General features: G+C 54.8%; 2 protein-coding genes across 3 annotated transcripts in view; one reads left to right on the forward strand and one right to left on the reverse strand.

Annotated features, from left to right (window-relative positions):
- The window catches only part of INHA (inhibin alpha subunit), a 2,984-nt gene extending 1,448 nt beyond the window's left edge, over positions 1-1,536 (reverse strand). Inside the window, exon 1 of the mRNA XM_003784912.2 lies at positions 1,069-1,536. Within this exon, the coding sequence (XP_003784960.1) occupies positions 1,069-1,339 (271 nt within the window). The 5' untranslated portion in view covers positions 1,340-1,536. The remainder of the gene's footprint in view (positions 1-1,068) is intronic.
- A 586-nt stretch (positions 1,537-2,122) lies between these two features.
- OBSL1 (obscurin like 1) lies at positions 2,123-22,903 on the forward strand. 2 transcript variants are annotated; one of them, XM_003784913.3, is made up of 21 exons: positions 2,123-3,440; positions 5,269-5,538; positions 5,626-5,877; positions 6,018-6,320; positions 6,504-6,800; positions 8,113-8,385; positions 9,751-10,023; positions 10,747-11,019; positions 13,737-14,009; positions 14,706-14,981; positions 15,056-15,343; positions 15,524-15,799; positions 16,360-16,629; positions 16,789-17,061; positions 18,414-18,680; positions 19,523-19,635; positions 20,561-20,717; positions 20,866-21,027; positions 21,294-21,398; positions 21,707-21,976; positions 22,771-22,903. In XM_003784913.3, the coding sequence occupies exons 1-21, from the start codon at positions 2,423-2,425 to the stop codon at positions 22,776-22,778; spliced, it is 5,697 nt and encodes a 1,898-aa protein (XP_003784961.1). In that variant the 5' UTR covers positions 2,123-2,422; the 3' UTR covers positions 22,779-22,903. The 2 variants fall into 2 exon arrangements, with proteins under 2 accessions (XP_003784961.1, XP_012657684.1); XM_012802230.1 differs by lacking the exons at positions 13,737-14,009; positions 14,706-14,981; positions 15,056-15,343; ... (8 more) ...; positions 21,707-21,976; positions 22,771-22,903 and adding an exon at positions 11,378-11,668.
- The last annotated feature ends 489 nt before the right edge of the window (positions 22,904-23,392 follow it).

Raw genomic sequence — 23,392 nt, forward strand, 5'->3', positions numbered from 1 at the left:
CACAAGTGCTAGCCCTATTGTATTATTCTTGATATCTGTTAGTATGTCAGGAAACTTGTATAATAAATTATTTAAAATAATCCCATTTTTAAAAGACAGGTTAACACCAAATTAAAAAGAAAAGAGAAGGAAGAGGAGAAGGAAGAAAAGTGGGGTGGGGGGAGAGAAGGAAAAGGAGAAAGAGGAGGAGGAGGAAGAGAAGGAAGAGGGACATAACTCAGAAGGCAGTCCTTTCGAAGAGAGTGTGGCTGGCATGCTTACCCTGACATATGCATAGACTATACTAAATAATCATGGACCAGCTGTAGTCAAAAGACCAGCAATTGAGGCTGTACTATTACATGGCTTCTCTCTTTATAAATTCACAACAAATTGATCCATTGTACAGATAAGGAAACTGAAGCTTAGACAGGTGAAGTGACATTACTAAGTAGCCAGGCTGGGATTCTGCTTATTCTCAAAGCCATACTTGCCACCCACTGTGTTGCCCAGAGGCTGAAGCTAGGGAGGCAGAGGTCCTTGGCAGCAGAAAGGTAGGGCAGATGACAAGAAAGTCCCCCCAAAAGAGGGTTTTATTTGTTCTATCAGTGGAACTGTGGGGACATATATAAAGAGGTGAGGCAGGAATGCAAGAGAAGGTATACCCAGTTCCCGGAAGAATTTTCCAGCTCATCTTTTCCCTGCATCCCTGAAATCTTCTCAAGTCTCAGTTACTTGGGGCTAAAGAAGCAGGATTTGGGACAGGGAACAGAGACAGAGATAGGAGAAAAGATGGCAGGAAGGTGCTCAAGTCCAGACCTCTGTCTCTAGAGAGACTCGGTCTCCCAAACGCATACCTCCCAAATGCCTGCTATGTGCCATGAACTCTAGGTCCACTATCTCACTTGGTCTTGAGAGACATGTGTTACAGATGAGACAGAGGGTCAGGGGGGGTTAGTTAATGGTCTATTGTTGCAAAGCTACTGAGTGGCAGGGCTAGGATCCAAACCCAGGTATGCCTGGCTCCCAAGCCTAGGCTGTTCCATGCTGTTTCTCAAAGTCACCCTGCCAGTTCCCCACCCTCATTACCTGTGGCAGGGAAAAGGATGGCCTGGGAGACATCCTCCTCCTCGGGCTCAGAGCCCCTGCGAATGAAGCCCCCTAGGGCATGTCTTCGGGGTAGACGCCTGACTCCAGGATCCCCACCTTGCCTGGTCACTGCCGGGGGCCCCAAGGCATCCAGGAACAGGGCCCTCACCTTGGCCAGGACTAGCTCCCGATCCAGCTCCGGCCCGTGGCAGCTGGGCCTGCCCTGTGGGGCCAGCAGCAAAAGCAACAGCAGGGGCAGCTGGGGCACCATAGCTCACCTGGCCCTGCCAGCAGGGAACCCACACCCTGCCCTGTGCCCCTTCTGTCAGGGTCTGCCCAGGGCCTTCCCACTCTCTCCTCCCCATCCCACACCCCCCTCTTCTACCCTTCTCACCGGTCTTCCCCAGGCCTTCCCACGCCCTACAGACTGACTTGCCCCTGCCCATGGCATTGAGACCTCCTATCTCTGACGCAGATGTCTGTGGCCCTGAGTCTTATCTCCCACTCCCGCCAGGAATGCGGAGGAGGGGGCTGGGGAGGGTTTTCACCCCAAGTGACCTGACCCACACATACAAACATACAACCCCCACCCCCCACACAGAGGCACATGTGCACACACTGTGTAAATCTCACATCCTAGTACCTAGCACACAGAGGTGACATTAGGTGAGACAGGATCTAGGGAGCTGGGGTCAGCCAGCCTCTAAAAGTGTCATTTGTCAAGAAGACACAGTGCACCATGCTCTCAGACCTTCTGGGGCCCCTTTCAATCAAACAGCTGCTGGACCAGCCATGGGGGGAAGGGCTGGGACTGGGACTAGACCTGGGGCTAGTGCGGGGGGCAGGTGGTCCTGCTTGCTCTATACTTAGCCCGAGAAGCCAGTCTGGGCTCTTGTCTTCCAGCTGTGTCATCAGAGAATATTTTTGGGATTGGCAGCTGCAGGCGCCTCTGCCACTCAGGCCCAAGCCTGGCGGGCAGTTGGGGACCTGGCGGCTGGAGGTGGGAGGGAGGAGGGGAAAGAGGCCCAGGCTGTGGGAGGGGGTTGGGAAGAGAGGCTCCTAAGAGCAGGAAGCCAGGCCGCGGGCGGAGGAGCTGCGGGGCCCCTCGCTGCAAAGGCAAACAGGAAGGACTGCCCCCTGAGCTCTAGGCTCCGGCCGGGAATCGCCGCCGCCGCACAGCTGCGGCGCGGGGCTGAGGGTAAGGCGGCGATCTGAGAGCGGGCGACCAGAGGAAAGCTCCGCGGGTCCCCACGCTTGGTCCCGGACGTGCCCTGCCTCCAGGGTTCTCGCCGCTGTTCCCGGCTTCTGCAGCTCCCGCCGCCCGCCGTTTCCCCGCGCCGCTGCGGCCGCCGCGATGAAAGCAGGCTCGGGGGATCAGGGGAGCCCCCCATGCTTCCTGCGTTTCCCGCGGCCTGTGCGGGTGGTAAGTGGAGCCGAGGCCGAGCTCAAGTGCGTGGTCCTGGGGGAACCTCCGCCTATTGTCGTGTGGGAGAAGGGCGGGCAGCAGCTGGCGGCCTCGGATCGCCTGAGCTTCCCAGAGGATGGTGCAGAGCACGGCCTGCTGCTGAGCGGCGCGCTGCCCACCGACGCGGGGGTCTACGTGTGCCGCGCCCGCAATGCGGCCGGCGAGGCCTACGCAGCAGCCGCGGTCACCGTGCTGGAGCCGCCAGCCCTGGAGCCCGAGCCCGAGCCCCAGCCCCCTGAACACCCACTGCCGCCGCCAGGGGCCGGGGAGGGCGCCCCGGTGTTTCTGACCGGGCCGCGGTCCCAGTGGGTGCTGCGGGGGGTGGAGGTGGTGTTGACGTGCCAGGTGGGGGGCCTCCCCGAGCCCACACTATACTGGGAGAAGGACGGGATGGCCCTGGACGAAGTGTGGGACAGCAGCCACTTCGTGCTCGAGCCGGGCCGCGCCGAGGGTAGCCCGGGCACGAGCCTGGCGCTGCGCATCCTGGCGGTGCGGCTGCCGGATTCGGGCGTCTACGTGTGCCACGCCCGCAACGCGCACGGCCACGCGCAGGCCGGCGCGCTGCTCCAGGTGCACCAGCCACCGGAGAGCCCGCCAGAGGACCCGGACGAGGCTCCCGCGCCCGTGGTGGAGCCGCTCAAGTGCGCGCCCAAGACCTTCTGGGTGAACGAGGGCAAGCACGCCAAGTTCCGCTGCTACGTGATGGGCAAGCCCGAGCCTGAGATCGAATGGCACTGGGAGGGCCGCGCGCTGCTCCCCGACCGCCGCCGCCTTATGTACCGAGACCGTGACGGTGGCTTCGTGCTCAAGGTGCTCTACTGCCAGGCCAAGGACCGCGGGCTCTATGTGTGCGCGGCGCGCAACTCGGCGGGACAGACGCTTAGCGCCGTGCAGCTGCATGTCAAAGGTATCCCAGCGGGCGGCCCAGATGCCCAGAAGACTGGAGGTGGGAGGGTCCACGGGAATATTAAAATACTATCATTTCTGGGTGGCGCCTGTGGCTCAAGGAGTGGGGCGCTGGCCCCATATACCGGAGATGGCCAGTTCAAACCCGGCCCTGACCAAAAACTGTGACAACAACAACAAAAATGCCATTATTTCCTGCGGCCTACCCCCTGCCCTCCCAGGGATTCAGATTTAGTAGGTCTCCAAGGTACCAACAACTTCTTAACGAACTCCCCAAGTGATTCTGAAGGAGATGGTGGAAAACCACTGGATTTACAAACCTTGAGGGCCCTACAACTCTTCTAGTGGTTTTCAGCCTCCCTGATAGTTTACTCCTGCTTCCCCAACTAAATTCACATATGGAGCCCCAGTATATGAGACAGTCAAGGAGTATTTTACGAATGTAAATCTCTAGGTCTGAATTTATAACACATACTTAAAAAGCTAATCAGCGAGAACAGGGGGCTGTTTTACGGAGTACACACATTAGAAGTGACTGAACACCCAGTCTTTCCACAGTGGGTCTAGTCTTTGACTCTTTGGAGGAAGGCCCAGCTGCAATTATGACCTTGACAAACAACTGAATCACTGGAAAGGTAGACTTTAAGAGGACAAATGTCCTGCAATTTTTGTCTATTCTTTTACTAAACAATCTGATCCCCAGATTTGAAAGAAGAGAAGGTGAAGAAGAGAAAATTTGATTTCAAAATTGAATCACCAGCCATATCTAATGATGATTACATTACTCATAAACAGAAAATTCAAAGGGAAAAAAATCCCAAACTCACACTGGAAGTTAAAGGTCTCTCTAATAGGGTTTCATCACAATTTAAGGGGTTATACCTTCACTAATTTTTGTGCAACTTTTCTCTTGGAGAAGAGAATTGGTAATTTCTCATGAGTCTTGCCTGGCACAAAATCAGGTGTGTAGCACCTCAGTAGCATTGCTGACCTCACTGGTACAGCTTGATGTGCACAAACTGTCCAGGCCACTGCTGAACTGGAGCTCCATTAGGAAAGAAAAGCCCAGCAGGCAGGCAAGAGGCATTTGCCAGAGCTATGCAAAAAACTTGCTTCTCTAGCAACCCAAGTTAACCCTCTTGTTGTTTCCAACATTGTGGTATTTTTTTTTAATACAATTTTGAAAGGAGTTCAAATACTTGAAATTCAACTCAAACCGCTACAGAATATTATGAGGTGCCTCTGAGAGACTCTGAAGAGCAGTTTGAAGATCACTGATCTGATTCAGCCTCTCCCATTCCCCCTTTTACAAGTAAGGAACTGAGGCCCAACAATATTCAAATGGATTTTTTTTTTTTTTTGAGACAGAGCCTCAAACTGTCACCCTGGGTAGAGTGCTGTGGCATCACAGCTCACAGCAACCTCCAACTCCTGGGCTTAAGCAATTCTCTTGTCTCAACCTCCCAAGTAGCTGGGACTACGGGTGCCTGCCACCACGCCTGGCTATTTTTTGGTTGTAGTTGTTATTGTCATCTGGGAGGCCCAAGCTGGATTCAAACCCCCCAGCTCTAGTGTATGTGGCTGGCACCTTAACTGCTTGAGCTATAGGTGCCGAGCCTCAAATGGATTTTTCTCAGGGTTAGATAGCTAGTAAGTGTCAGGGCCAGATGAGAATTTAGGCTGTCTGACTTTCATTCTGGTAATTTTTCTGTAATTCCCCAAGTCTGCTGGCCATGGACAAAGAGCACTCCAGGAGTGAAGGTGCGTTTAGGAGCTTTCCCTGTTTGGTCCATCTCCAGAACCTTTTCTTGTCTTTCCCCTCTCTGTAGAGCCCCGCCTTCGGTTCACGAGGCCCCTGCAGGATGTGGAGGGCAGGGAGAATGGGATTGTTGTGCTGGAGTGTAAAGTACCCAACTCCCGCATCCCCACGGCCTGGTTCCGCGAGGACCAACGACTGTTGCCCTGTCGCAAGTATGAGCAGATCGAAGAGGGCACCGTCCGACGCCTCATCATCCATAGGCTGAAGGCAGATGATGATGGAGTCTACCTGTGTGAGATGCGGAGCCGAGTGCGCACTGTGGCCAACGTGACAGTCAAAGGTCTGCTGGCCAGCGGGGAGGAGGCTGAGGCTGAGGCTGAGGCTGGTGTTCTGAGTCCAGGCTGATGTATTCCTGTCCTCTTCTCAGGGCCCATCCTAAAGCGGCTTCCCCGGAAGCTCGATGTCCTGGAGGGAGAGAATGCAGTGCTGTTGGTGGAGACACAAGAGGCTGGGGTTGAGGGGCGCTGGAGCCGTGATGGGGAAGAGCTCCCAGCCACCTGCCAGACCAGCTCTGGCCACATGCATGCCCTGGTCCTTCCAGGAGTCACCCGAGAGGATGCTGGAGAAGTCACATTTAGCCTGGGCAACTCCCGTACCACCACTCTGCTTAGAGTCAAATGTGAGAACAGTAAGGCCTTTAGACAGGAGGGCCAGGGCAGGAGGGTGACCAGATGCTAGAGCTGAGTTGATGAAAGATTTAGGGGGAAAGGACTGTGGATCCTGAGCAAGATTGGAACACAATCTCTGCCTTGGTCTCAGGTGTCAAGCACAGTCCCCCAGGACCCCCTGTGTTGGTAGAGATGTTCAAGGGCCACAAGAACACGGTCCTGTTGACCTGGAAGGCACCTGACCCAGCTCCTGAGACCCCTTTCATCTACCGACTGGAGCGGCAAGAGGTGGGCTCTGAAGACTGGATCCAATGTTTCAGCATTGAGAAAGCCGGAGCCGTGGAGGTGCCAGGGGACTGTGTACCCTCTGAGGGTGACTACCGCTTCCGTGTCTGCACGGTCAGCGAACATGGCCGCAGTCCCCACGTTGTGTTCCATGGTTCTGCTCACCTCGGTGAGTCAGTTCTGCCCAGCCCTGCCCATCAGCAGCCACACCCAAAGTCATGTCCCTCCCCCCATCACCCCTCTTCCCTTCCCTGGGCCCTCAGTGTTTGTCCTCTCATATGCCTTCCATCCACTAACCTTTGCCCTCTGCTACCTTTTCTCGTTCTGATGGTTATACTCTGTCCCTGCTCAGTGCCCACAGCTCGCCTGGTGGCAGGTCTAGAGGATGTGCAAGTATACGCTGGGGAAGATGCTGTCTTCTCCCTTGATCTCTCCACCATCATCCAGGGCACCTGGTTCCTTAATGGGGAAGAGCTCAAGAGTAATGAGCCAGAGGGCCAGGTGGACCCTGGGGCCCTGCGCTACCGTGTGGAGCAGAAGGGCCTGCAGCACAGACTGATCCTGCAAGCAGTCAAGCACGAGGACAGTGGGGCCCTGGTGGGCTTCAGCTGCCCTGGTGTGCAGGACTCAGCTGCCCTCACCATCCAAGGTTGGTGCTGGTAGGGACTTGGGTGGGTAGAGGGTCAAAACAGCAAAGTCTGACATTGTTCCCATTTCTCCCATCTGAGCCAGGAGGGTAAAGAGCATCCATCTACAATGGGCTCAGATTGAGGGCTCAGGTTCAGAAGGCCAATTTTATCCCCTATGCAGCAGGCAGGGCAACCCTTATTATCTTTGTCAGCATCATACCTCAATTCTCTGCAGTACTTGTGGCTTACAAAATTCTGTGATGTTTGTCATCTGATTTGAGAGGCACAGATCTTGCCCGCTAGTCCCTGACTCCTCACCTGCCCTATTATCTAATAGCTGCCATTGCCATAGCAACTTCCTACATGACAGGCAGTCCTAATTACTTCACAGACATTAACACAATCCTCTCTATAAGATAGGTTCTTTTGCCATCCCTATTTTCTAGATAGGGAAACTAAGGCACAGAGAGGTCAAGTGATTTGGCCAAAGTCACAAAGCCTAATGAGAGGTGGTACTAGATTGTGAATCCAGGGAGTCTGGCTCCAGAATCCTACTATGCCACCTGTTGAAATGGGGAAGGAAAGTGAATGAGGCTTCCCTCCAGGGGAAATTGGGGGTGGTGGTGAAAGTTCAAGGAACATGCCAGCATTTGACTTCTCACCACTGCTGAAGTTGATAAGGCCAATCAAGGAATCCATTGGCACCCAACCATGGGGCCTTGAGGTGAGTAGCTTCTAGCATCACAGTCAGAGGGCAATCAGAGCAGCATTTCCAAAATGTGATCCAGGATATCAACATGAGAATTACCTGAGGGCCCTGCTCAGGTGTAAATGAGGAATTCTACATTTTTAGCAGGCTCCCTAGGAATTCTTATGTACAGTAAAACCACTACTCTTACAAGTTGGTGGATGAGCCCAAACCTATTTTTTATTTTATTTGTTTATTTATTTTGAGACAGAGTCTTAACTATGTTGCCCTTGGTAGAGTGCTGTGACATCACAGCTCACAGCAACCTCAAGCCTTAACCTTGGGCTTAAGTGATTCTCTTGCCTCAGCCTCCCAAGTAGCTGGGACTACAGGCGCCCACCACAACGCCTGGCTGTTTTTCCATTGCAGTTGTTATTGTTTAGCTGGCCTGGGCTGGGTTTGAGCCCACCAGCCTGGGTGTATGTGGCCCACCCTACCCACTGTGCTACGGGCGCTGCTCCAAACCTATTTTTTAAAACTCCAACAAACATGTTCACAGCAGCCACCTTTCCTGATGCATCCACCTCTACACCGAGCACATGCACTGGAGAGAAGGGTGCTTATCCATACTTCTCCCCACACAGAGAGCCCAGTGCACATCCTGAGCCCTCAGGAAAAGGTGTCCTTGAACTTCACAACTTCAGAAAGGGTGGTGCTGACCTGTGAGCTCTCACGGGTGGACTTCCCAGCGGCCTGGTACAAGGATGGGCAGAAGGTGGAGGAAAGCGAGTCACTGGTGGTGAAGATGGATGGGCGCAAACACCGCCTGATCCTGCCTGAGGCTGAAGTGCGGGACAGTGGCGAGTTTGAGTGCAGAACAGAAGGAGTCTCTGCCTTCTTCAGCGTTACCATCCGAGGTCAGGAACCGTCCTAGCCTGGGCTCCTTCAGTGGAGGCTGTTTCTGAGATCCTTGCAAGCCCTAGCTCCCTAGTCTGCCTGCTTGAGTGGGGAGGGAGTCCCTTCCAGGGAGAGAATGAGCCAGTGGACATGTTCCATATCACTCTGGGCTTGCTGCTTACCCCTGTCAGACACTTGGACTCCACATACTCCATGCTGGGCTTGGGGGGACAAAGTGCAATTAAGGGGAGGCAAGATGGGAGTGGACATTGATTGGGCAGCTACTGTTGAGTCAAGCACTAGGCTAAGCACTTCCGATGCACACTTGAATTTCATCTTTACAAGTAGATGAGGGGCAATCTACATTTCGCAGATAAACTGAGGCTCTAAGAGAGTATGTGACCTCCCACTTATTGTCAAAGCCAGCAAACCACAGCTCGCAGGAGTCACATCCAGGCCTGCACTTCTTTAGCTGCCCCTGGAGGTCAAAGGCAACAGAAGCATTAAGAATAGCATCCCCGGGGTTTTCACAAGGCAGTGTGTGATCTGGCTGCTTCAGGAACACCCCAGAGGCTTTATAAATGCATATGCCCAGTCCCCTGGACTCTCTAGAGCCTGGAAAGGGTGGAGCCTTGAAATGCTGACTCTAGCAGGGCAGTGTCAAAGCCATGGAGCCCACCCATCTCACTTTTTTTTTGTTTTTTTGAGACAGTCTCACTATGTCGCCCTTGGTAGAGTGCCGTGGCATCATATCTCACAGCAACCTCAAACTCCTAGGCTTAAGTGATTCTCGTGCCTCAGCCTCCCAGTAGCTGGAACTACAGGCACCCACCGCAGTGCCTGGCTATTTTTTGGTTGTAGTTGGCCCTGGCCGGGTTTGAACCCTCCAGCCTTGGTGTGTGTAGCTGGCGCCATAACCACTGTGCTACGGGAGCCAAGCCATATTTTCTAACTTTAATGGGAAGTTCTATTTGCAATACTATTACCAGGAGGTCCTGTGCCCTCTGCCCAAATTCTCCTGGTATCAGGGAACTCGCTGTAAGGAATGGCTGTCCCACTGTTGGCATTTGTTAGATTGTTCTATACCTCCTGCTCATCCTGAGGGCTTTCTTGTAATAGAAGTAGCAAGCATAGTCCTAGTGATAGTCACCTCCTGTCAGCCTGGACAAACTGGTTGCCACTGAGCCTCTGAGCCAGAGGAGACCCACAGAGGAGCATTCAGCTGCCGTGTGATCTCTTGCCATGCACTCAGTGTCTCATGTCATTGTCCCAGACCCTTAACTCAGTGTGGTCTTAGCCCTCTTCAGTGTACTCCTGTGTGGAGATAGTATCTCATGTCCTATATGGGGCGTGTCTGTGTGACCGCACCTCTACTCCCCTCCCAGATCCCCCAGTGCACATTGTGGACCCCCAGGAGCATGTGTTTGTACATGCCATCACCTCTGAGTGTGTCATGCTGACATGTGAGGTGGACCGAGAGGATGCCCCTGTGCACTGGTACAAGGACGGGCAGGAGGTGGAGGACAATGACTTCATGGTGCTGGAAAGTGAAGGGCCTCATCACCGCCTGGTGCTACCTGCTGCCCAGCCCCAAGATGGAGGCGAGTTTCAGTGCGTTGCTGGAGAGGAGCGTGCCTGCTTCACTGTCACCATCACAGGTGGGAGGCCTGGCCTGGCGGGTCACAGAGGGACACACCTGCTGGAACAACTTCGTACTTCCACTCCTGGGTCACTGTTCCCAGCCCCAGCTACCCTTCCCCTAGCTGATCCAACCTCCTCTCTTTCCTCCACCCACAATCTAATCAAATTCAAGAAATGTGTTGCCATGAGCACATTGGTCAAAGCTACACCTGTCACCAGGGAAGCCTTGCCTTCTCTATTCTGAAGACTCCTGCCAAGGGGAACTTGGGGGGTGCAAATCTGTTGCCGGGCAGGGTCTAGGGAAAGTAGTCCTAGGCACAGCAGTGGTCAGGTGATCTCCGAGTCCTGGAGGAGACCACAACTGCTTGTGAGGATCCAACTATCTTTTCCCCAGTTGTACTGTTCATACTATTCCTGTCCCAACCCAGAGAATGTGGAGTGTTTCTATAGCTGAGGCTGTCAACAGGCTCCCCACCATGCTGCATGGCACAAACTGCACTGCGCAGTGCCTGCTGTGCTTTGGTGATTGGGTTTGTATTGCTGGCCATGATGGCTATATTGAGGGGATCATGTGTCTTTAGCTGTAACTGGTTAAGCTGTTGTGAGCCACACTCCGAAGGAGGCTCCTCTTTAGCACATAGTCTAGCCTCCAGGAGTAGAGAACAGCCCTGGATTAGGGAGGGCAGAAGGGCACACCAGCCTGCCCCTCATGCCCAATGGCATCTGTCTCTGTCCTCCAGATGTTTCCTCATGGATTGTGTACCCCAGTGGCAAGGTGTACGTGGCAGCTGTGCGCCTGGAGCGTGTGGTGCTGACCTGTGAGCTATGCCGGCCCTGGGCTGAGGTGCGCTGGACCAAGGATGGTGAGGAGGTAGTGGAGAGTCCAGCGCTTCTCCTGCAGAAGGAAGACACCGTCCGCCGCCTGGTGCTGCCCGCTGTCCAGATGGAGGACTCCGGCGAGTACTTGTGTGAAATCGATGATGAGTCGGCCTCTTTCACTGTCACTGTCACAGGTGTGCGTCCACCCCAACTCCCCAGGGTCAGGAGAGGACAGCCCTGAGCCCTGGGGGAGCTGTCCTACATCTCCTGTTAGCACACTGGGGAAAGGAAAGTGTGGGCTGGGGGTGCATGTACCAAGGTCTCTGCTGGGAAGAGCTCAGGGTCCCTTTCTGGTCCCCAAGCCAGGATTGGCCATTTGCCACCAGCTCACTTATTAAGCACTTTGTCTGGGCCAGGTGCAGAGCGTCACTGGTGAGTAATGTTCTCAGGGAGCTGTCAGTCTAGCAAGAAGGTAGCTGTTAACCAGGGGTCGCAAACGGGCAGTTCTGGGGCCCCTATGCAGCCCACACATGTGCTTTGTTTGGCCTGCAGAGTCTTACCAAAGTCAGGACAGTTCAAATAACAATCCGGAGTTATGCGTCCTCTTGAAAAAGCCGAAGAACCGGCGGCTCTGGTCACGCTTCCCCCCATGGAGACGAACGGCTGGCACTGAGTAGCCGCTGCCCTATACCTGGGGCCCACATTCCTCTTCCCGCTTCCTTGCTATTCTTTTCTGTCTCTCCAACAGCTGCAGCCACTGACCTAACCAACCTGACCCCTTCAGGCATTTGAGTTTGCGACCCCTGTGTTAAACCAATAAACACGCAAATAAATGTACAGTGACACCTGATGATAAGTGCTGTGAGGACAGGGGCTCCGGAGAGCAGAGCAGGAGGATCAGGGAGGGCCTCAAAGAAAGCCACCATTCTACACATGGGAGCCGGCAGTTCATAGGTAGACATGGTCTTTTCCTCCCAGAGCACACAAGGTCTTAGGGTTGTTGCGGGCCACCATAGAGACCCTGAGGCTGGGGGCTGCTGGGTGCCACTGTCTGGGCGGCAGGAAGTCCCTTCAAAGCCTTTACTTGAGTAGGAGCTGAGCTGGGGAGAGGGTGGGGTGTTGGTGGTGAGGGAGGGTGTTCAAGGTGGGAAAAAGCACAGAACAGCTACAGAAGTGAAGGTGGTTCAGTGCCAGAGACTCAGGGGCTACAGTTCAGTGTGTGGGGTCAAGGGTTGTAGGGCAGCCTGGGCTTCTCTGGGTGGCGCAGAAGAACCCTGATGGCGGCACTGGAATGCCTATCCTGCTGGCACAAGCCTTGTCACTCTCTCTTTGCCCTGCCCTAGCCCAGGCTGAACTGCTTAGGGGCCCCCCACTCCATGCAAGCCAGATACTCAGCCTGGTACATAGAAGCCACAATGCCAAAGAGGCCTTCTGCACACGTTTTGTCCTATAGGGCGTCGCCTTCACCTTCTCCCACCCCAAGTCCTGGCCAGATAATGGCCCCAGCTGCACAGATTCCAGCCTATACTTGAGCTCCACAGGAAACACCAGACTCTTCACAAGGAAGTTCACACAAACACCACCTCTGCTCTGGGGCTGAGTGAACAAGTCTGATGCCAAGCTGAGGTCCTAGGGCCATGCAGGCACCTAAGCCTTACTGTGCTCACCCACCATCCCATCCCATCCCATCCCCCAAATCCTTGGGCAGCCTCACTCTACAATCTCCTGGGAGGCCTTACTGGGCCTCAGAGAACCAGCCTGCATCCTCTAGCCTCTTAGAGTGAGCCCACACAACCCTCCTTCCCAAATGGGCTCGCTGTAAGAGGGCTGAGTATATATAAGAATAGGTGTATTGGCTCATGCACCCCTGCAAAATCGGGACGCTAGCAGTTCCTCCGCCCAGCCGCAAGGGGGCCAAGTGCTAAAGGAGCACTGGACTCTTCCTGGGGACTTGATTCTGCAGGACCACCTCTGCATGAGGGTGTGAGCAGGCCTGGGCTCAAGGCACTGGTCACGTCCAGTACTGACCTGGCTTGATGATCAGTGCTTGGCAATGAGCTCCCAGAACCAGCATTTAGCATCTCTGGGGAAACTAAGACAGCTGTTGGCAAATCTCATGCACAGATGCAAAAAGCATTACTGTGTTCCAGCAAACATTGGCTTGGAATGCTTACCACTGCCTGCAGAGTCTGAGCCTGCATTTAGCAGATGGCATTTCTTCCTCCTGCATTAGGATAGGTGTAGCCAGTTGTGACCTTAAGGGAGTTGCTTAATCACTCTGTGCCCTAGTTCCCTTGCCTGCAAAATGGAGGATAAAACAATGCTTAACTCCTAGGGTTGCTGTGAGAGTTTCTAAGTCTAGTGCTTAGGACTGTCTCCTGGAGCCTTGGGAAGCAGTATGTGTTTGCTGTTACAGATCCATCATCCTTTATCCACAATTCGGAAATTCAAAAAACTCAAAAAGATTTTTATAAATTTGGTATTCAAACTCATTTTAGTAAAACCCGAGCTTGACTACTGTAAAGCTGTTTTTAATTATTCTGTTTAGGGTAAGTAGAGCTTTGTCTTTGTATTTATAAGATGGATATATCCTGTTAGGGAGAATGTAATATGTTACAGCACAGACGTGTTGATGTGAATGATGATGGAGGAAGCTCCACTATAGTGGGGGCAAAGGTAAGCAAGATGATATGTGATAAATGCGCCTTTCTGGAATTCAAAGCATTCTAGGTTTTGTAACACTTCTGGTCCCAGGGATTTCAGAGAACAGTTTATGGGCCTATTTTTGCTTATTATGATTGTGCTTTTTACTCTTATTATCATGTGGGTGACAAGAACTTCATGCTGCTAAGTGGCTCTAGGGAGAGTAATGGTGAGTTTGTGACAGCCTGTGGTTGTCCCCACTCTGCAGAGCCTCCAGTGCGGATCATATACCCCCGGGATGAGGTGACCTTGATTGCTGTGACCTTGGAGTGTGTGGTGCTGATGTGTGAGCTGTCCCAGGAGGATGCTCCTGTGCGCTGGTACAAGGATGGGCTGGAGGTAGAGGAGAGCGAGGCCCTTGTGCTGGAGAGGGATGGGCCACGCTGCCGCCTGGTGCTGCCAGCTGCCCTGCCCAAGGATGGGGGCGAGTTTGTGTGTGATGCTGGAGATGACTCAGCTTTCTTCACTGTGACTGTCACAGGTGGGCAGTCTGTAGGGAACCCTGGGGAGGTAGAAGCAGGGGGCTAGAGGGCTGAGGGACAGGCACCCAACTATCCCTCAATGCCTTCTCCTTTAGTCCCATCAGTCTCAGCCATCATAGAGTCCAGCTTGTCCGAATCAGGTCAGGACAGTAAGGCCTGGTGAGAGGGAACCCAGCCTTTAGGACTGTTCATTCATTCATTTGTCTAACAAATACTCAGTAACTTCTACATGCTGGGCACTGTTCTAGGTTGGGGATATCATACTGAGTCAATAAAACAACACCTCCTGCCTTCATGGAGCTTGCACTCCGGTGAGGGTGGACAGACAAAAAATAAGTAAAACAGATGGTTTGCCAGGAGGTGATAAGTGCATTGGAGGCAAAGCAGGGAAAGGAGATAGGAAGTGGGGATGGGTGTAGAATGTGGTTTGCACGGGGTCAAGTGGATCTGGATGTGAGTCCAGATCTGCCTCTTCTGTGTGATCTCGGGCAAGTCAGTTTCTTCTGAAGAGGCCTCAGGTCCTCATCTGTAGAATGTAGGCAATAGAGGCACACCTCCTGGGGTTGGTCAGTAACTGAGAAAGGAGCTGCAGTGTGCTTAGTACAGCAGGGAGAAAGGGTTGAGCATCTGGTGGCTGTGGCAGGGAGAGGCCGTCTGGCCCAGCCAGCGTGCCCGTCTTTCTGTCCACCCACCAGCCCCACCAGAGAGGATTGTGCACCCAGCAGCCCGCTCCCTGGATCTGCAGTTCGGGACACCAGGGCGTGTGGAGCTGCGCTGTGAGGTGGCTCCGGCTGGGTCCCAGGTGCGCTGGTACAAGGATGGCCTGGAGGTGGAGGCATCAGACACCCTGCAGCTAGGTGCTGAAGGGCCCGCCCGCACCCTGACCCTGCCCCATGCCCAGCTGGAGGATGCCGGGGAGTATGTCTGTGAGACCCGTGATGAGGCCGTCACCTTCAACGTCTGCCTGGCTGGTGGGTGCTCCTGGCCAGCCCAGGACAAGGAGGCTGGGGCAAACATAGGCTGACATCCTCCTTTCTTTATCCAGAGTCACCAGTGCAGTTCCTTGCCCCAGAGGCAGCCCCTGGTCCAGTTTGTGTGGCTCCTGGAGAGCCAGTGGTACTGACCTGTGAACTGTCCCGGGCTGGTGCCCCTGTGTACTGGAGCCATAATGAGAGGCCCATGCAGGAGGGTGAGGGCCTGGAGCTACACACTGAGGGCCCCCGCCGTGTCCTCTGCATCCGGGCTGCAAGCCCAGCCCACGCAGGCCTCTACACCTGCCAGTCTGGGACAGCCCCAGGAGCCCCAAGTGTCAGCTTCACTGTCCAGGTGGCTGGTGAGTATAGCATGGGCAGAATGGCTGAGAGACGTGCCTCTGACCCTGTAGGTTTCCCTGCTATTTGAGCACGCCTTGTCCATCCCTTACCACACCTCCCTCAGTGTCTTACCCCATCTTGCCTGCCACTGCCTTCCTCATAGCCTCTCCTCCCAGTGACCCTTAGCTCTGACCCCACAGAGCCCCCCGTGCGGGTGGTGGCCCCCGAGGCAGCCCAGACAAGGGTTCGAAGTACCCCAGGTGGGGACCTAGAGCTGGTGGTGCACCTCTCCGGGCCTGGGGACCCTGTGCGCTGGTACAAGGACGGGGAGCGACTGGCAAGCAAGGGGCGAGTGCAGCTGGAGCAGGACGGGGCCAGGCAGGTGCTGCGGGTGCGGGGGGCACGGAGCGGGGATGCTGGGGAGTACCTGTGCGACACGCCCCAGGACAGCCGCATCTTTCTCGTCAGTGTTGAAGGTAATAGAGCAACCCTTACACCCTGTGGGCCCTGGCACCCCAAGGACCATCCTCTACCGTTCTAGGGCCAATCTCTCTATCCCTGCCTTTGACTCTACCCAGTGCAAGCATGACTATTATGTGGATGAGGACTTGGGCCTCCCTCTTCCAAATATCCTCTGATAGGAGGCGGCTAGCCCACCCAGTGGTTAAAAACAGGGGCTCTCGAGTCAAGCCACCCAGGTCCCAACCTGGATTCTGTCATTTGAGGGGACAGTGCTGGTCTTACAGGCCTGTCATGACAAGTAAATGCCATAAATAGGGTTCAGGGGAAATGGTCTGCTATCATTAGTAAGTCAGAGAGGTGGGGTGCCGGGCCAGGATTGACAAGAGCTGGCTAAAAGGAGTAGCACAGAGTTGGCAGGATATCTTTTGAGATACCCCCATGGCTGATGTACAGTAGGTCCTCAGAAAAGATTTATTAAATGGCTTGAGACATGAGGGCCCACACCCTGAGGAGGGGATGAGCAGAGGCAGGGGGAAAAACTAAGCCTAGCTTGCTGTCTGGTACCCCTCCCCAGAGCCACCACCGGTGAAGGTGGTCTCAGAGCTGACACCACTGACTGTCCATGAGGGCGATGATGCCACATTCCGGTGTGAAGTCTCCCCACCAGATGCCAGTGTCACTTGGCTGTGCAATGGGATCATTGTCACGCCAGGGCCCCAGCTGGAGATAGCCCAGAATGGCTCAAATCATACTCTGACCTTGCGAAGCTGCCAGCTTGGGGATTCAGGGACTGTGACTGCACGGGCAGGGAACACAGCCACAAGTGCCCGGCTCCATGTTCGAGGTATGTTCTCAGGGAGACGAAATGCTCTGTTCCCTGTACCATACCCCAGCCCTGGCCCCAGCACCCTTGCCCTTCTGCCTGGGGACAGGCTAGTGAAATAGTGCAGGGCCAGCCTATAGCCCCCACCTGGCTCCAAGCCTCCTTCCTTTTCCCCACCAGAGATGGAGCTGCTGTTCCTGCGGCGGCTGCAGGATGTGCGGGCAGAGGAAGGCCAGAATGTGTGCCTTGAAGTGGAGACAGGCCGAGTGGGTACAGCAGGGGCTGTGCGCTGGCTGCGAGGTGGGGAGCCCTTGAGTCAAGACTCACGCCTGTCCATGGCCCAGGATGGACACATCCACCGCCTCTTCATCCATGGTGTCATACTAGCTGACCAGGGTACCTACGGCTGTGAGAGCCACCATGATCGCACCCTGGCCAGGCTCAGCGTGAGGCGTGAGTGCCCCGTTCTGTCCTAACACATCACCTGCCCATAGCACAGCCCTTCCTGGATGCCCCAAGAGCCCTTCAGACCCCCCACCAAAGTGCCCCTCACCACTGAGGAACCTGCAGCAGCCTACCCAAAGCAAAACTTTTCTTTTTCTAATGTTTTTCTATTTACCTTAGAAGTCCCTGTGATTTTGCATTCCATTTCATACTCCCAAGTTGGCTTTGCTATAAACATTGTACTCCAGAAAGACTTGCCGCGCTTATCCTTTAGCCATCCATGTTCCCCAGGGATACGTGTGCCCATTTAACTAAGAAACAGGGATTGCTGGCAAATAGCGCCCACGCCTCCCACACCAAGCTGGGGCCCTCTATTACCTGTATGACTTCATGTGAGCTACCTAATCTCTCTGAGCCAAGTCTCCTTAAAAATGGGGTTTATGGGATAGTGCCCATAGCTCAGTGGGTAGGGTGCTGGCTACGTACACCAAGGCCAGCTAAAACAACAATGAGAACTGCAACGAAAACAAGAAAATAGCTGGGCGTTGTGGCGGGCGCCTGTAGTCCCAGCTACTTGCAAGGTTAAGACAAGAGAATCGCTTAAGCCCAAGAGTTTGAGGTTCCTGTGAACTGTGATGCCATGGCTCTCACTACCCAGGGTGATAGCTTGAGACTCTATCTACAAAAAAAAAAAAAAAAAGTTTCATTTAATCCATTAGCACACACCTTTAACTAACCTAAAAAATGCCCACATAGGGAGGCACCTGTGGCTCAAAGGGGTAAGGCACTGGCCCCATACACCGGAGGTGGCGGATCCAAACCCAGCCCTGGCCAAAAACTGCAAAAGAAAAAAAGCCCCACATAGATCTTGGTGAATGGTTGTCATTGATGATATTGATATTCTCTTGTAATTTATTTCATTCATATTATTGTCATGATAGACCCATGTCCCAATACTATTCACTCTATACAGTCAGGGACAACTAGGGCCTAGACAGGTTAAGCAGTTTGCCAAAAATTACACAGTGCACAAACTATGTGGTAGAGCTAGGTCCCAATCCCAGTGTGTCTGACTCCAAATTCTATTCTCCTTCTAGTGTCAGAGCATCCCTCACCCAGTCTTCCAGAATCTCTTAACCATACCTCACCTTCTTCCTGTGTCCTCCTCTAACCCCATTGTGGCCCCCTCCCAACATCTGACTGGCCATGCTCACTTCTTCCTGCGTCCGGGTTCTGAACTCTAGTCAGGGCCTTAGGTTGGGTATTGGATGACAGAGACAGGGCCAAGGGGTGGTGAGCCCTTGCAGCCCCTGCCTAAGCTGGACGCCTCATCTGCCCTCTCTCCTACCTCCCTCCACCAGCAAAGCCACTGAGGATGCTTCGGCCTCTGGAAGATGTGACTGTCAGTGAGGGGGGCAGTGCCTCCTTCCAACTGGAGCTATCCCAGGAGGGTGTAACTGGGGAGTGGGCTCGAGGTGGAATCCGGCTGCAGCCGGGACCCAAGTGCCACATTCATGTGGAGGGCCATACTCACCGTCTGGTACTGAATGGACTGGGCTTGGCTGACTCTGGCTGTGTCTCCTTCACGGTGGATTCCCTGCGCTGTGCAGCCAGACTCACTGTGAGAGGTGTGGCCTTGAGGACCACAACCTGCCTGATGAACCATGTGGCCCTACAGTCCCCTGGGTGTGACTACTGACCCCTCTACCTGTGTGCCCCCCCACACACACTGACTATGCTTGTCCCAGTGTGGCTTCCCTGACCCTTAGGCCCTGTGTGGCCCTGGTGACTGTACTGCCTGTGTATGGATCCTCTGACTACCCCAGTCCCAACTGCCTCATGCCCCATACCATGTGTCCCTACCAGCCACTGTGTGACCCTACTGACCATACTGCCTGCCATGGCCCCCCTTACCTGCCTGAGTGTAGCCTGTTACCACTCCAATCCCTCCAGCCCACTGACTTGAGTATCCCCCATTTTTGCTGTGAGTCCCAGCATGTTCCCCACTGACCACACCACTCCCGAGTGGCTTCTCTAAACCCATCATGCCCCCCTGACCAGGGTCTTCTACTATCCACTGTAGCCAAACCTGGCCACTGACTATGCCCACCTATAGATGGCTCTGCTCATGGCTCTGCTGGCAACTCTGCTCTAGTTTCCCCTTTCTCCTCTGGCCTCCAGCATGTCCCCCACTAACCACCTTAAAGTGTGCCTCCCAGCTGGCCACTCCTTCCTCATTGACTCTCTGGCCCTTCGATGTTACCCACTGACTAATCCTTGGCATCTTGTTGGATCATTTGTCCTCATCACATCCCCCACTCACTAGTGGCCTCCGTTGATGACCTTGTCTAAATGTGTCTACTATTGACTGCTTGTCCCATGTGTGTCCTCCTTGTCCCTGCACCAACTGGGTTCTTATTCTGCTCTTACCCTTGTTCCCTCTGCATTGTCCTCCCTCTCCCACTCCCAGAGGTCCCAGTGACCATTGTGCGGGGGCCACAGGACCTAGAAGTGACAGAGGGCGACACAGCTACATTCGAGTGCGAGCTTTCCCAAACCTTGGCTGATGTTACCTGGGAGAAGGTCAGAACCCAGCCCTAGCCTAAACCATTTCAGTGTAATAACAACAATGATAATGCCCCGACAGAAATAACTAATACTCATGTATGCCAAGATTTATGTTACATTTAATCCGTTGAATCCTTACCAGCCTAGGAAGCAAGGAAGCAAGTCTGTTATCATCTATAAAGACACTGATGTTCAGTGAGGTGAAGTTACCTGCCCAAAGGCAGACAAAAGGGGTGGAGCCCATATGTGAATCCAGGTTTGCCTAATTACAGAATCTTCACCCATGTTCTATGTGATTGGTATCTGGCTCTGGGCTTCCTGTGCCCGTGGTGCCTCTTCATGGCTGTAACGCCCCCAAAGGGTGATACTTTCACAAAGAGGTTCCTGGAGCAGGCCCAAAGGCGTGGGAACAGGAGACACTCCTAAAGTCGGCTGCGGTGGCTCATGGCTATAATCCCAGCACTCTGAAAGGCTGAGGTGGGCAGATCGTCTGAGCTCAGGACTTTGAGACCAGCCTGAGCTAGAGCGAGATCCAGTTTCTAAAAATAGCCGGATGTTGTGGCAGGCGGCTTTAGTCCCAGCTACTAGGTAGGCTGAGGAAATAGAATGGCCTGACCCCCAAAGTTTGAGGGTGCTGTGAGTTATGACGCACTCTACCCAGGGCCACAAAGTGAGACTGTGTCCCCCCAAAAACGCGCCTAGAGACCACTTGACATCAAGACGGCGCCTCCGCCTTCCAGGGCCTGAAAGTGTTCTTGGAGCCTCTGATTGGAGAAGCAGGGAGAAGGAACTGCAGACGGGATGATTGATTTGAAGGGAGGTCGGGACTCGGCCTAACTTTACTGATTATCTTATATACTTTCAAACATTCAGTAAGAATTTAACACGCCGCCTGTGTCCAACCCGGCTCGCTCCAACCCTCTGCAACTCCTGCCTCTAGGATGGGCACGCGCTCACCCCCAGTCCTCAGCTCCGGCTCCAGGCCGTAGGCACGCGGCGCCTTCTCCAGCTGCGGTGCTGCAGCCCCTTGGACGCCGGGACCTACAGCTGCGCAGTGGGGACGACCCGCACCGGGCCTGTCCACCTGACAGTGCGCGGTGGGTAGAGGGCGTGGTGAGGGCAGGGAATTGCTTGGGCCCAGGAGTAGCGGACAGGTTCTTTCCCGGGGACTGACCTTGGAGGGGGCGTGGCGGGGTGTGGTCTGTTCCGCCCCGCCCCGTCTCACACCCCAACTCGGTCCCCTAGAGCGTAAGGTGGCTGTCCTCTCAGAGCTCCGATCCGTGAGCGCCCTCGAAGGTGAAGGCGCTACATTCGAATGCACAGTGTCGGAGGCCGAGACTGCGGGGCGCTGGGAGCTCGGAGGCCGCCCCCTGAGACCCGAAGGCCGAGTCCGCATCCGACAGGAAGGTATGGCCGCCTTCCCATCACCTTCTCTAATCCCAGGCTCAGGGAGACCGCGCCCTGCCAGGATAAGCCCCGCCTCCAGGCCCTCTTCCCGCCCCCAGCTCTGAGTCCTGGACCTCTCCTCTTCCGGTTCGGCATCCCAGTTCCGCCCACCCTAGCGCATATTTAAGGCGTCGGAGCCATCCCTGGGACCTCCTCATGCCCCACCTTCATCCCTGAACCCTCCTCAGAGGCGGCTCCGGCCTCGCTAGCGCCCCCCTCATCCGCAGGGAAGAAACACATCCTGATGCTGAGCGAGTTGCGCGCTGAGGACGCCGGTGAAGTCCGCTTCTATGCAGGACCCGCCCAGTCCTTGGCTCTCCTGGAGGTGGAGGGTAAGCAACTGGGGTTAAGGTGACAGGGAAAGGAACATCATCTCCTCCCCTGAGACTGACAGACTGGTGCTGGTCCTAGGAACGTTCTCTCCTTCCCTTTTCCTCCCCTTGTGGGAATCTCTTGGGGCAGGTCACGGAGGGCAGCGCGTTTCCTGGGGGAGGAGACTTTGGGTTGAGGGTACAGAAGAACTGACCGTTGGCAAAAGGACTGAGGCCAACAGTGGGGGCTGCAGGGAGGGAAGTTACGTCTTTTTTCCTGGGGGCCTTGCGCGTACATATTAACTTAAGCCCCCGCCCCTCATCCCCAGCATTGCCTCTCCAGATGTGCCGCCGCCCCCCTCGCGAGAAGACAGTTCTGGTGGGCCGCCGGGCAGTGCTGGAAGTAACTGTGTCCCGCTTGGGGGGCCACGTGTGCTGGTTGCGGGAGGGGGTCGAGCTGTGCCCGGGAGACAAATATGAGATGCGCAGCCACGGCCCCACCCACAGCCTGGTCATCCATGACGTGCGACCTGAGGACCAGGGCGCTTACTGCTGTCAGGCCGGTCAGGACAGCGCCCACACTCAGCTGCTGGTAGAGGGTGAGTAAAGCCGAGTGGGCAGAGGTCAGAGGGGCAGGCTGGCTGGCCAGAAGGAGGGGTCGTCTGAGAACTGGTGGGCTAAGATACACCTCTGAGAGGGTTTCTAGGACTTCAGGTGGCAGTCGGTTGGAGGATGTGTTGGAGGTAGGGTTGGGGGAGGGGTGGGATGGATCAAACCCAGGGCTGAGGCGAGGAGGGGGACACTGAGTTCTCAACATGAACCTTTTGGCTCAAGTCAGCTGTTCTCTCCTTTCCACATCCCTTACCCCTCTTCCTCTCTGGGTTTCTCATGCTCTCCTGACTTTGGACCATGTTTGTCTCTCCTGAACACCCCCGTTTCTACCAGTTCCTCTCCTTCCCATTTACCTGCCCCTGGTCTGTGCCCCTAACCTGCACACACCCCCACCCCCACCCAGTGGGCTTCTGCCTATCTCAACATCAGCCTGGGCAGGGGGCTCCTGAGTTAGTCCCATTTCTTTCCTCTTCCACATAGGAGATACCCCAACCTCTACCCCAAATCCTTGCATTCTCTTCAGATACCATGCCTTGCTCCACCCCTAACTGATCCCTACCTTCCTGCCTCCACAGCCCTGATAGAGGCCCAGAAAAAATAGGGCAGAGGCTGAGGGTCCAATTCTTCCTCTGTGGGTGCTCAAGCTCTGCCCTCTCCCCAACTCAGCCCAGAGCAGTACTCCCCACCCCTATCCTCTGCCTCTGCCTTTAGGCTGGTAGCTTTGCAGAGGAAGGTAGTACCCACTCTCTCCCCAGCCCCACATAGAGTTATTCCTCTGCAGGTAACTAGGAGGATGGAACCAGGCCAGGCAGGTGTCCTTGGACAGCTTGGAAGGCGTGTTCCCCTACCCTGGGCAGGGATGGGGAGACAGGGAAACCAGAGGTGTCAGGAAACAATAAAAGTGCTACAGCTCACTTCCCTGTCTCTCTGTGTGATAGTGGGAAAGCAGACCTTGCCTGAAGCCCTGTGTAATGAGTGATACAGGGGACCAAGGGCTGCAGTGCTTCCAGCTTGGCCATGGAAGCGCTAGCCACTGAAGACCACCATTCTTGGCACAGGCCATGCAGTTTGGCACATTTATAAAAGATGTAAAACAAAGAGTGGGGTCAGGGGAGACAGAAGCATGAGGTGTCCAGAGTGGCATGACAGACACCAGACATGCACCGTGCATTTAAGCCCCCCAACCCTCTCCCCAACTCGGCCCAGAGCAGTATTCCCCACCCCCATCCCCTGCCTCTGCCTCTAGACTGGTAGCTTTGCAGAGGACAGAAGACCAGGCTGAGGGGCACTGTAGTTTGCCCCAAGGACAAGGACAAGGACCCTTACATGAGTCCGGTTGGGAGGTGGAGTGTAGGGGAGGAAGGCAGGCCTCCTCCACTTAGACATGCAGGTGAGTGACCCGT

The sequence above is a fragment of the Otolemur garnettii genome, unplaced genomic scaffold, assembly GCF_000181295.1.
Source record: "Otolemur garnettii isolate 467f Iridium unplaced genomic scaffold, OtoGar3 scaffold00013, whole genome shotgun sequence".
NCBI lineage: Eukaryota > Metazoa > Chordata > Mammalia > Primates > Galagidae > Otolemur > Otolemur garnettii.

What these genes read in the sequence shown, in the direction of transcription:
- OBSL1 (XM_003784913.3), top strand. Translation starts at nt 2,423, where the DNA reads ATGAAAGCAGGCTCGGGGGATCAGGGGAGCCCCCCATGCTTCCTGCGT. An exon ending in CTTCAGCGTTACCATCCGAG is followed by an intron (nt 8,386 to 9,750) that starts GTCAGGAACCGT and finishes CTCCCCTCCCAG; the next exon opens with ATCCCCCAGTGCACATTGTG. An exon ending in CTTCACTGTCCAGGTGGCTG is followed by an intron (nt 15,344 to 15,523) that starts GTGAGTATAGCA and finishes CTGACCCCACAG; the next exon opens with AGCCCCCCGTGCGGGTGGTG.